The sequence below is a fragment of the Ictidomys tridecemlineatus genome, chromosome 7 (genome assembly GCF_052094955.1).
Source record: "Ictidomys tridecemlineatus isolate mIctTri1 chromosome 7, mIctTri1.hap1, whole genome shotgun sequence".
NCBI lineage: Eukaryota > Metazoa > Chordata > Mammalia > Rodentia > Sciuridae > Ictidomys > Ictidomys tridecemlineatus.
Genome location: NC_135483.1, coordinates 127,815,863 through 127,828,954, shown reverse-complemented (window position 1 = coordinate 127,828,954; position 13,092 = coordinate 127,815,863). Strand labels below are relative to the sequence as shown.

The following is a 13,092-nucleotide window of genomic DNA, read 5'->3' as shown; positions in this document are numbered from 1 at the left end:
ACAGTTGACTTTACCTCTGCAAACAGCTTTCAGTGCCACTAAACAGCCAATTTGTCATTGTGGTCTTTGTTCTTTCTCTTCTCAGACATTAACCTCTCTGGCCAAGCTGATGAAAGAATGCTGGTATCAAAACCCATCTGCAAGACTCACAGCTCTGCGTATCAAAAAGACTTTGACCAAAATTGATAATTCCCTAGACAAATTGAAAACTGACTGTTGACATTTTCACGGTGTCAAGAAGGAAGATTTGATGTTGTCGTTGTCCAGCTGGGACCTATCATGCTGGCCTGCCTGGTTGTCAGAACAGAACTCATCTGTCTCCCTCCCTCAATGGCCACTTTGACGAGGCAGACATCTCCCTAGCCACGTGCTGGGGAGACACCAAAACCACCCCAACCTCGCTCAAGGACTGTGAACTGGGCATTTCATGAACTGTTCACACTGCAAAGACTAATGGTGGACAGATACTGTTGCAAAGGTAGGGAACTGGAGGAACACAGAGAAATCCTAAAAGAGATCTGGGCATTAAGACAGTGGCTTTGCATATCTTTCACAGGTCTCCTAGACACTCCCCACGGGAAACTCAAGGAGGTGGTGAATTTTTAATCAGCAATATTGCCTGTGCTTCTCTTCTTTATTGCACTAGGAATTCTTTGCATTCCTTACTTGCACTGTTACTCTTAATTTTAAAGACCCGACTTGCCAAAACTTTGGCTGCGTACTCCACTGGTCTGTCTTTGGATAATAGGAATTCAATTTGGCAAAAACAAAATGTAATGTCAGACTTTGCTGCATTTTACACATGTGCTGATGTTTACAACAATGCCGAACATTAGGAATTGTTTATACACAACTTTGCAAATTATTTATTACTTGTGCACTTAGCAGTTTTTACAAAACTGCTTAGTGTGTATGTTAAAGCTTATTTTTATGTGGTCTTATGATTTTATTACTGAAATGTTTTTAACACTATACTCTGAAATGGACATTTTCTTTTATTATCAGTTAAATTCACATTTAAATGCTTCACATTTGTATGTGTGTAGACTGTAACTTTTTTTTCAGTTCTTATGCAGAACGTATTTAGTCATTACCCATGTGACACCACCGAATATATTACTGATTTAGAAACAAAGATTTCAGTAGAATTTTAGTCCTGAACGCTGTGGGGGAAAATGCATTTTCTTCGGAATTATCCATTATGTGCATTTAAACTCTGCCAGAAAAAAATAACTATTTTGTTTTAATCTACTTTTTGTATTTAGTAGTTATTTGTATAAATTAAATAAACTGTTTTCAAGTCAATCAGTGGAATTATTTTCAACATATAAAGATCTGTGTAATATAATGTGTTTTCTTATGGGAGCAATAGAAACTGAAAACTAATTTGAAAATTGAATTTGCTTTCCAAGGCGAGTAATGAACCTGAGGGTACTATGAGGATGTCTTGCTGCTTGAATTTGGTACCTGAAAATTTGAATTTTATGTTTCTCTTTTGTGATTTTCCTTCTCAGTTTCCTGAACTTGATGATAACAAGCCTCTCTGACATATGTATGTATATATAAGATTTTGTTTATCTGTCCATCCAGTCATCATTTATCAAAGGTGGTTGTGAGTATAAAAGTGAAGAAAGATGGCAAAAGCATTTGTGTAGCTTAAGGTCCAAGGATATGCAGAACCTATTCTTAGCTCTTTTTATTTCTTGTGCACAACAGGATTAAAAAGGCAGGGATTAGAGTAGGCCTTAAAGAGAAGAGAGGTAAAAACTCTAGAGTGTCCTTCAGAGGGAGGTCAGTTGGTTCATTAGCATGCACTTACTTGGAGGGTATATAGCAGAGTCACATTTAGCTTTTTAAATTAAAATTTTAATTCATGTTACACTTAAAATTTACTATCTTAAATTTTAAGTAAGCACTTCAATGGTGTTAAGTACATTCGCATTGTTATGCAACTCTCCATTATCCATCCACAGACTGTTCATCTTGTAAAACTGAAACTCCATACCTATTAAGTGCTAGCACCCCACCAACCTCCCCTATGATTTTGTTCTCTCTGTAAGTTTGTCCATTCTAATTTCCCTATACAAGTGGATCATATGGTATTTTTGTGAGACCAACTAACTTCATGTAGCATAAGGACTTCAGGATTCATGCACATTGTAGAATATGTCCAAATTGTCTTCCTTTTTTGAGCTGAATAATATTACATGTATGCATATACAAAATTTTGTTTATCCAGCCATTCATTCACCCCTTGGTGGATGCTTAGGTTGCTTCCACATTTGACTGTTGTGAATAACACTGCGAGTGGGTTGTTGATTTCAATTCTTTTACTTATACATTGAGAATTGGAAGGAAGACACATTTAACTTTTATTAAAATATTATATATTTACATAAAAGTATACATATGTAAAAAGGTAAAGCTTGATGAATTTTGGTAAATTATTTGTTTTTAGTTGGTTACATCCATGGAAATAGCACTCAGGTCAAGAAACCAAACACTACCAGCACCTCAGAACTCTCTCAAATGTTAACAGCATAGGTTACGTTTGTTTGTTCTTGAACACTTTATAAATGGAATCATACAGTATATATGTAGGAGTGGAATCATCAGGTGTAATGTTCCACTTCAGCAGCTAATTACCAATCTACTTTATTTATTTATTTATTTATTTATTTTGGTACCAAGGATTTAAGCCGGTGGTGCTTAATCACTGAGCCACATCCCCAGCCCTTTTTATTTTTTATTTTGAGACAGAGTCTTGCTAAGTTGCTTAGAGCCTTGCTAAGTTGCTGAGGTTAGTCTTGAACTTGTGATCCTCCTGTCTCAGCCTACCAAGTTGCTGGGATTATAGGCATGTGCTGCCACACCTAGCTACCAATCCATTTTTAAACAGAGTTGTTCAATGTATGCTCCCATCAGCTATGTATGAGAGTTCTGGTTGTTCTACATTTTCAACAATACTTAGTAGTTTCTTCTTTTCCATTTTAGTCATTCTGGTGGGTGTTGTACACATGTTTCAGCAAAACAAAGAAACAAAAGGGAGAGGATGAGTAAATGACAGTTTAAATAGTGCTTGCCGTTCTCCTTAGTAACTGCAGAACCCAAGTGAAGAGAAGCTCCAAGATATAAACAAACAGGTCTTGGTTCCCATGTGCTGAGTAAGTGTGAGTGTAGTATTTAGTGGTTCACATAAGTTTTTTATGCAGCCTGGCCCTTGAATAGTCAATGATGTCTTCATCTGGTAATCACCTGTGGAGCATGGCTGCTTCAACTCTGGAGGATAATCTGGCTGTGTAGACGAACACGTTATATGAGGGTCTCAAATTTGTCTTATTTCTAAGTCATTTGACCCCATCTGATTCCCCTTGTTTACTGACTTTGAAATCTAACCCCAGTTAAGATTTCCATATTCAAGGTGACTGGGAACATGTATGAAGTGAGAAGAGGAAACATGTGGGTCTCAAATAAAGCAGTTTATGTAGATTCATTCCATCTTAGTCTGATGTGCCAAGCCTAGACCTTTTGATTCCAAGACCAGCGTCTTCTCTGGCCATGAATCAGTCCTCAAAGTTGATGTCTACCTTTGTTCACATTGGGCCACCCACATTCTCTGAGCTGCATAGCCACCAGTGAGAATTCTGTGATGAGGACATATTTGATTTGCTCCATTTTTTAAACAAGGACTCCTGGTTGTTTCAGTTTTGAGACAGGCTATCTCCTAGGTTGTTCTCAAACTCAGGGCTCAAAATGACTCTCCTACATCAGCCTCTGGAGTACTGGGACTAGAGGCACACACAGCTAAGACTTTCATGTTTTGTTTTTATTTCTGCTGTTCTGCAGTCCTAGGGATGAAACTCAGGGCCTTGTGACCGCTGAGCTTCATCCTTAGCGCACTCCTCATTGTTTTCAAATACAACAGAGATGTCCTATATTCAAATATTTATTAAGAAAACACAGGTAGGCTGTCACAAAACTTCTCATAGGCATTCTTCCAGACTGTTTCTCAGCTTAAAACCCGCTCTTGATATTATATGCATGTATGAAATTTTCACAAATGAACCCATTTTTTAAAATAATTATGCACTATTAATTGTACTTCTAAAAACCCACCCTTTCATGCACCATTTTGTCAGGCTTTGTGACTCCATCAACTTGGAGTGACTCCTGCCATCTGCTTCCTGTTCTGTCAGAATCACCCCAGCCTCCCTTCTTGACTTCAGCAGTGGTAGTTCCTTTCAGTAGCAGCAGAGTCTCAGGCCAGTTGGCAGTTGTTCTAATGTTTGCAGAAACAGCCTTATTGTGGCCTCACTTCACAGATACTAAATACCAAAGACTGGGGTGCACTCTTCAGAAGACAAGATCCCAGCCACTTCTAAACTCAGAGACACCAGCTCAACCCAGCACTGCAGCTCTGTGGGTGGGGATCCCATTAAACCTCTCCATTGTAATAATTCTACCCCCTTCCTTTGTTCCTCCAGGCTCAGGGGCACACTGCCTTGCCTAGTCGCTTCCTCCACGCTAACATTAAGGTTGTCATTTTGTTCTTTTTCCAATTACTAATTGTTAGTCCTAATGAATTATTCTCTGTACTAAAAAATATGGAAAGATGGGTGTGCTTTGTCTTCAAGTGGACTCATAATCTTCTTATTATACCTCTTTGCTGATGTTTTCTAACATCATGGGTAGCATATACCTCCAATTTACAGAGGAGAAGACGGAGACAGTAGTTAAGTCTAATTCTTCAACTATGTAGAAACACAACTAAAATTGGATTCTTAAGTTTTTAAGCCAGAGGCTCAGTTACCTGTGACTCTCTTGCCATCCTCCCCTCCCAGTTTACAACCCCCACCTAGAAGAAGGACTAAGATATAGAGGGCCTTTACTGTTGACCTGGCCTTTACTGCTTCTTTCTCTCCCTCCCCTCCCCTCCCCTCTCCTTCCCTCCCCTCCTCTTCTCTCTCTCCTCTTCCTCTCTCCTCTCTTCCAGAGAATTATAGTTACATATATGGGGTTCATCCTGAGAAAATCGTACATGCATAGAGTCTGACTCACTCCATTTCAGTCTTTATTCCTCCCTTTGTCTCCCCTTCTTTTCCCCAGCTCCCCTCCACTGACACCCCCCCCCCCCGCTCATCCATTTATCCACCCTTGATTGGTGCTTACCACACACGGGAAGGTGTCCCTGTGTGGTATATTTATATGTGCACATAATTTGAGTCTGTTAAATTAATCCTGCATTGCTTCCCCTTTCCCATCTCTCCTCTGTCCCTTTTGATCTCCTGCTACTCCACTGATTTTCTCCATATCTTTATGATATCCAATTCCGCCCCCACCCCCATCCCCAGGCACACTGCTTTCCCTTACTTTGGTCTAGTTTCCATATATGGGACCAGATTCTTCCCTTGATTTTCCGAGTCTGGCTTATTTTACTTAGCATGATATGCTCCATTTCCATCCATTTACCAGCAGCCATGATGTCATTCTTCTTTATGGTTGAGTAGAACTCCATTGTGTATATATACCATATTTTCTTTTTTCTTTTTTTTTTTTTACTATGTTTCTTAGTCCATTCATTTATTAATGAGTATCTGGGCTGATTCCATAATATGACTATTGTAAATTGCACTGCTATAAATATTGAAGTGACTATATTGCTATAATAGGCTGATTTTAGTTATTTTGGATAAATATCAGGGAGTGAGATAGCTAGTCATGGGATAGTACCATTCCATAATGCTTTTCCAGAGTGGTGGTGCAAATTTGTAGTCCTACCAACAATGTATGAGTGTTTTTTTCACCTCTTCACCAGCAATTATTTTCTATTTGTAATCTTGACAGTTGCCATTCTGACTGGAGTGAGATGAAATCTTAGTGTAGTTTTTGATTTGCATTTCCCCGATTGCTACAAATGTGGAACATTTTTTCATGCATTTGTTGGCCATGTATATTTCTTCTTTTGAGAAATGCCTGTTTAGTTCTTTTGCCCATTTATTGATTGGGTTATTTGTTAGATTGGTGTTGTTTTTTAAATTCTTTATATACTCTGGATATTCATCCCCTGTCAGAAGAGCAGCTGGCAAAATTTTTCTCCCATTCTGTGGGCCCTCTCTTCACACTCTTGATCCTTTTCTTTGCTGTCCAGAAACTTTTCAGTTTAATGGCATCCCACTGTCTGATCCTTGGTTTTCCTTCTTGAGTTTTAGAGGTCTTGTTAAAGAAGTTGGTGCCTGCACCAGTAGGATGAAGTGTTGGTCTTGTTTTCTTCTAGCGGTTGCAAAATTTCTGGTCTGATTCCTAAATCTTCAGTCCACTTGGATTTGACTTTTATACAGGGTTTGAGATAGAAGTCCAGTTTCATTCTTCCATATATGGATACACAGTTTTCCTAGAACTTTTTGTTAAAAAGGCTATCTTTTCTCCATGTATTTTGGCACCTTTGTCGAGTGTTAGATGTCTGCAAATATGTGGCTTAGTTTCTGTGTCTTGGGTTCCATTGGAGAGGCACAAAGAATATTATTGAAGTGGCCATACTACCAAAATCAGTGTAGAAATTCAACACAATACCAGTGACATTCTTCACAGAGCTAGAAAAAACAGTCTTCAAATTTGTTTGGAAGAATGAGAGACCCAGAATAGCCAAAGCAATTCTGACCAAGAAGAGCAATGCAGGAGGCATCACAATATCAGACCTCAAATTATACTACAGGGCTACAGTAAAAAACAAAAACAAAACAAAAAACAGCATGGTATGGCATCAAAATAGACCTGAAGACCACAGCATTATTTCTTAATGTGTTTGTAGCCCACAAAATGATCATGGAATACATGTGCTGGACTAATCTCTTTTTTTCCTAGGATGTTAGCTTCTCCACAGAGGAACTAATCTGTTTCCCCTCATCCCTGTCTCTAAATAAATACTATTTTTTTTCCACACTTAATCAGGAGGACCCAAAGGAATTTCTCCATCATTAGATGTCTGATCATGCCAGGGCACTTCACTGAATCCCCCATCTCTCTCTTTCCAAAGCTTCCTGTCTCAGGTTCTCCTCCTTTCAGGAAACTGGGACACAGTATTTCAAAACCTAATTCATGCATGTATTTCAGGAGGTGTCATGCTGGGTAAGGCACCTTGGACTCTATAGAGTTCCCCATTTCACATTCTTCTTGACAGTTTCTGCTAGTGAATCCCCCCAAACAACCATTACCCTCCCTGCACATCCGTTTCTTAATCTGAAAGCCTGATAATGACACCAAAGTCACTCAAAAACTCTAGCTTTGATGTTTATGTGTGTCTACAGTTCACAAATTTAACAGATATTGAGTGTCAAGTACCAGAGGACAGGCTTCCTTCCTGTCCTTCCTCCTACCATGAGGATATCTTTGCCTCATATCCCTCTTGTTATGATGTATTTTTGTGGTATTAGTTTTATCTGCTAGGCGGTTATTAGTCATAATAATAATTACAAACTAATAGTTAATGTCTACTAAGCATTCACTGCATGCTGGTCATTAGCTCACCATCGAACAGATGCTCCTCAAAGAAACAGTAGCAGACAGGCTATTATTTTTATTGGACATTTAGAGAAACTAAGGTTCATAGAGATTGTGATAGTGTCCATCCCACAACCAGGGAGCAGTAGAGCTGGGATCTGAACCCAGACAGACGGATTCCAATGCCTGGGCTCCTAATGAATATACTATGTATGGTTGCTTGTTTTTAAAAACATGGTTTTTTCTGCCCCCCCCCTTTTTTTGCATGAAAATGATGTCATTGACTGCCTTTTCAGTAGAATATGCCTCCTGAATTTTTGTACTGAGTGGTTGGCTTTCTTTCTAGTGAAGAATCTTTTTCTCTTGTTTAGCTTCAACATTTTTAGAAATAAATTCAGGACACAAATTTGCATGCCAGGTATGAACTCAGTTATTTTTAAAAAATGCCTAGAAAAAGCTCTCTGCAGTCTTACCAAAATATTTAATGTCATTACTTTTGTTGCTGTTCTGAGTTATTTCTTCAAAATTGCTGCATTTTTGCTTTCTAGAATGAGGATCTGTTTTGGAATGTTGGAAGGCAATTTTGTGCTGGTTTGGGAAGTCAGGTCAGTCTGCTAATTACCAACCGGCTTGGTGGGTGGCTAATAGTAGTTATTTTTGTGAATTTATAATTTTAATTTCTCCTTGCTTAAAAAATAAATAAATAGTTCCACAAGGTTTATAATAAAAAGTAGCAATCCTCTGCCATTTCCTGCTTCCATTACCCACTCCACAGTGGCAATCATTTTTTTTTTAATTTTTTAAACAGTTCTCTTCGAGTATTTACCTTTGCTTTTATAATAGCCTAGTTATCCTTCTATTTTTTATTTTTTATTTTTAGACATTCTCTCTTGACTTCTGTGGAAGAAGAGGACATAGCTCTCTTCTTAGTATTTCTTACTCTTATCCTATACTCATTTATACATCTTCCCTCTTTTCTCCCTGTATTCATTCATAGACTTAACAAATATTTAATGAGTGCCTATTATGTGCCAGGCACAGCTGATTAATCAAGGGGGAAAAAAGCAATCAACAAAACAGACCAGAATCTCTTCCTTCATAGATTTTTTTACAGTAATAATTTCAAGTTAAGTCAATGACTACTGTTCAACTTTATTATTGCCAATTAATTGTTATTCACAAATAATTACATTTCTTTTCTGTTCTTCTTTGAAGTCACTGATTTTCTTCTCTTTATATTTGCTGTTTTCAAGCTATCAATTCCTTACCAAACACTGTCAAATTATTAATGTCTCCATCCTCCCATGTAAGGCTTTCTACCAATGTCTCTGCAGAGATATTCCTCCTGGATCCTTCTGTCCTCCTGTTCTGATCCAGATTGGATTGCACTGTTACTGCTATCCTCTTGGGATCTACCCTCACAAAGATCTTGTGAATTCCCTTGCTTCATTCCTCTGTAGGAACTCTGGTTCCCCTATTTCTTCCTTATTATTTAATCCCTGTTTTGCTAATGTGCATCTTCAGTGAATTTTTTTTTAAAGAGAGAGAGAGAGAATTTTAATATATTTATTTATTTTTTTTTAGTTATCGGCAGACACAACATCTTTTTTTTTTTTTTTGTATGTGGTGCTGAGGATCGAACCATGCCAGGCGAGCGCGCTACCGCTTGAGCCACATCCCCAGCCCTTCAGTGAATTCTTGAGAGTGTGTGAAGAGTAAATATTTTTAAACATATCAGACCTGAAAGTGTCTTTATTCTACCTTAATACCTAATTAAGAGTTTAGGAATACAGAACTCTAGGTTGGCCTTTTTAGAATTTTGGAGATATTACTATATTATCTGCTGTTCTCAATTTATGTTGAAAAATCTCATGTGTTCTGATTAGCAAAATTTAGACATATTTTTCTCTATAGAATTTTAAGTACTTTGTTTGCTACAGTTTTTGCTATCTTGAGCTCCTAGTATTTGGATGTTAACTCTTCTGGCTTTATCATCTAATTTTTAAAAAGTATTTTCTGTCCAGTTTTCTTATGTCTTTACAATATAATATAAAGATTAAAAACACAGTCTATAAACAGATGATAACCCCAGACCTGCTACTTAGTAGCTGTCTAAATTAGGGCAAGTCACTCTATTTCTTTGTGTTTTAGTTTTTTTCTTCTATGAAAGGGGGATAATAATATCAATCCTATAGATTTGTTGTGAGCTTTAAATGAATCAATACTTATTATTTTTTTCAGTTTTACTTTCTAACATTTATATTGCAGTTTTAATTTCTCAATAATATTTAAACATTTCAAATATATTAATAATACATCATACCCAGAAAGTGGGTGCTCCTTGAAAGTTAATTTAAGTTTAAAAACAAACTATTGAGTTATTGCAATGGGCCCTGTTGTGGGGCCATGTTTAATGGGGTATAGCAGTCAGGACTCTTAAATTCTTTCTTATTTTGTTTTGAAGGTAAGATCATGATGGCTTCATGCTATCTGTCTTTCCCAGTTCTTTGTTGTTTTCCTTTATTTTCTTCTGGGTTAGCATAAGAAATTGAGGAAAGAAGCTCATGTAGATAATTCCTAGTTACCCAGAAAAACCTGAATGATAAGTTTCAAAATGTTAAATGATAGTTTAAAAATCTGGGTCTAGGGTTGTAGCTCAGTGCCAGAGTGCTTGCCTACTATGCTTGAGGCCCTGGGTTCAATCCTCAGCACCACAAAACAAACACAGGCCTTAAATATTTGCTAATGTAGTTACTATTTCCAGTGGTCTTCTTTCTCTTGTGTAGATCCATGCTTTCTTTCACCTGGTATCATTTTCTTTTTGCTGTTAACTGTTTTTACAGTGCCCATCTTCTGACAGTGAATTCCTTCATCTCTTTTTCACTTTCAGTTTTGAAAGATGTTTTCACTGAGTGCATAACTCTCAGTAGAGTACTTCTCTTTCAGTATTTTAAAGATATTGCTCTACCGTTCTTTTGTTTGCATTGTTTCCTATGAGAAATCTGCTGTTTTCCTTCTTTGTTCTTCTAAATTAATATGTCTTTCTCTTCCTCTTCTTTTCTTTGAATACCTCAATTACACATCTGTTAGACTGGCTGAAATTGTTGTACAGTTCACTGATTATACTGAGTTTTTTTTTCTGCTTTTTTTGATGATTTCTGCTTCTCTGTCTTCAGTTTCACTAACCTTTTCTGTAATGTCCAGTCTGCCATTAATCTCATCTAATGTATTTTTTCTCATATGTTGTAAGTTTTATTTTTTTTAACCTCTAGAAGTTCAATTTGAGTGTTCTGAAAAATATTTTCAATATCTTTAAATACAGTTTTGACCATATTTAACATAGTTATAATAATTAATGTCCTCATCTGCCAATACTCCCATCTGTGTCTATTCTGATTTTTTTTTCTCATTCTGGGTCATATTTCTTCTTCCTTAAAAAAAATATAGATTTTTAATTGGAATTTACCTTGCTGGATGTCAAATATTTTGTATTTCTATAAGTATTCTTCAACTTTGTTCTGCTATGCAGTTATCTGAAATAGTTAGGAGTGGAGTAGTACTCAGACTGAACTGTACTCAGCCTATGGATAGTTATTCCCCACTATTGAGGCAAGACCCCTGTAAGTACTTTATCTAAATTCCACGAATTTTTTTTCATCTTTATGGGTAGACAACAGCATTATTCCTGACCCTGTGTGAGGACTAAGTTGCTGCTAATCTTTTTAGGTTGTTTTTTATCCAGCTTTGGGTAGTTTTCTCACACTGAGTTGTAGCCAGCTGAGTATCATTCATATAATTATGCGCCTTTAAGTCCTAAAGATCTCACTTGACGTCCTTACACTGTTTTATATACTCTATACTTTTCTCCTCTGATGCTAAGTGATTACTTTTTAGATCTTGAGTTGATACTTCAGGGCAATTTTACTCAAAGTGTGGTCCCTAAATCAACAGTATCATTATCACTAGGAAATTTATTACAAATGCAAATTATTAGGTGGCACCTCACACCTACAGAATTGAAACTCTGGGTAGGGAGGTATTATTTAGAACCAGCAATCTATATTTTAACATGCACTCCAGATAAATCTGATAGAGGCAAAAGTTTGTGCTTAGAGTCCATAGTGAATGGGGGAAGGAGTTCTAGGATATATTTCATGTGCCCTTGAATCCTTGTAATTAGGCAGCTGCCAGTCTCTTTTGCATACAGGTTGACCCAATCAGGCAAAGGCCTGATGAGAAGGTTACTCAAATTTAAGAAAATATAGGAAGTAGAAAATATGATTTTTCTTCTTGGAAAGTTTCTTGAGTAGGACAATTCTTTCCAAGTTTACTCTTTCCTCATAGCAGAGGGAGTTTGGGAGCTGAGAGAAAGTGGGAACTGGCAGTAACTAGTTTTATTTTGTACATAAAGTTTTCAAGGCAAACAAGGAAGTTTGCTCAGAGACCAGGCCACTAGCTTCTGAGATTTCTTGGTCCCTGATGCCATGTCTGGTAAACAAGCTACTGGCTCCAGAGGGGGAAGCTGGCAATATCAAAAAAAAGGGGAAAGGAGTTCATGCCATAGGGCATCCTGGGTTGGATAAAAGTTGCAATGATATTGGGCAAAAGCATTTATCTTGAGAAAAATGTCCTTTCAACAGCAGTGGGCCAGACTCCCAAACAGGCGATTTGTCTAACAGGACTCACTTTGGCCCTTTGCTCTGTCTCCCTTGGCAACATGATGGCTTCACCCTTCTCTCTGCCATTCAGGAATGGGACAGGAAGGACAGAGGAGACAAAAGTTGTTATTCTATTTGTTTCTGTAAGTGATTTCTTTCTTTTTTTTGCCACAGGATAAAATTGTACATATTTAAATAATCAGCCTTTTCCTATACAGACCCTAATTTGAGAAGGAAAAACTGGAAGCCTGAGAAATACATTGGGTGGTACAAAAAAGTGGTCTGATATATACATAGAAAGGATATGTATACATTATTGTATATACCTAATGTATATTTTTTTCAAAAACAGAAACAAGCTGATTTTCTAGATGACTAAACAAAAGATACAGTTGATACAACTGCTCCCAAATTGTGAATACTCAGAAGTTGTTCAAATAAGTACTCTATGTTCATTCTTCAGTCCCCTATCTGGGGCCCTTTTTCATTTGTATATTTATTTCCTTTTTTCATAACATTTATTGATGATCTACTAAGAGTCAAGCTTGGAGCAGGTACTAAGAGAAGTGAAAAAAGAAGTGCCTTCCAGGAAGACATCTAGGCAGAAATGCAAAGAGTGATCTTAGCACATTAGGAGTCTGGGTAGGAGTTCTTTAGTGATATGCAGTGATATAGTTTCTTGGGTGAGTATAGTCACTAAGCTCTGTTCATGGTTCCCATTACCAAGTCTGCCTTCATTTTCTGGTCCCAAACTCTCTCACTTCACCTCCACCACCACCATAGTCAAGTTCCTACCTTAGAGCTTTTTCTTAAGATTTATTACAATCGTTAGTCAATCACAATATAACTTAGCATTTTGAAGGCATTCGATATATGCCAACACTCTCTAAAGGCTTAACCTTCACTCACCTAAGACATCAAGTTACTTAATTTTCAC

General features: G+C 37.2%; 1 protein-coding gene and 1 long non-coding RNA gene across 7 annotated transcripts in view; one reads left to right on the top strand and one right to left on the bottom strand.

Annotated features, from left to right (window-relative positions):
- The window catches only part of Acvr1 (activin A receptor type 1), a 122,114-nt gene extending 120,809 nt beyond the window's left edge, over window positions 1-1,305 (top strand). For all 5 annotated transcript variants that reach the window (XM_078017434.1, XM_078017437.1, XM_078017435.1 and 2 more), the window contains one exon: window positions 86-1,305. In XM_078017434.1, coding sequence (XP_077873560.1) covers window positions 86-220 — 135 coding nt within the window. In that variant the 3' untranslated portion in view covers window positions 221-1,305. The remainder of the gene's footprint in view (window positions 1-85) is intronic.
- The window catches only part of LOC106145229 (uncharacterized), a 93,626-nt gene that overhangs the window by 11,101 nt on the left and 69,433 nt on the right, over window positions 1-13,092 (bottom strand). The window lies entirely within an intron of this gene.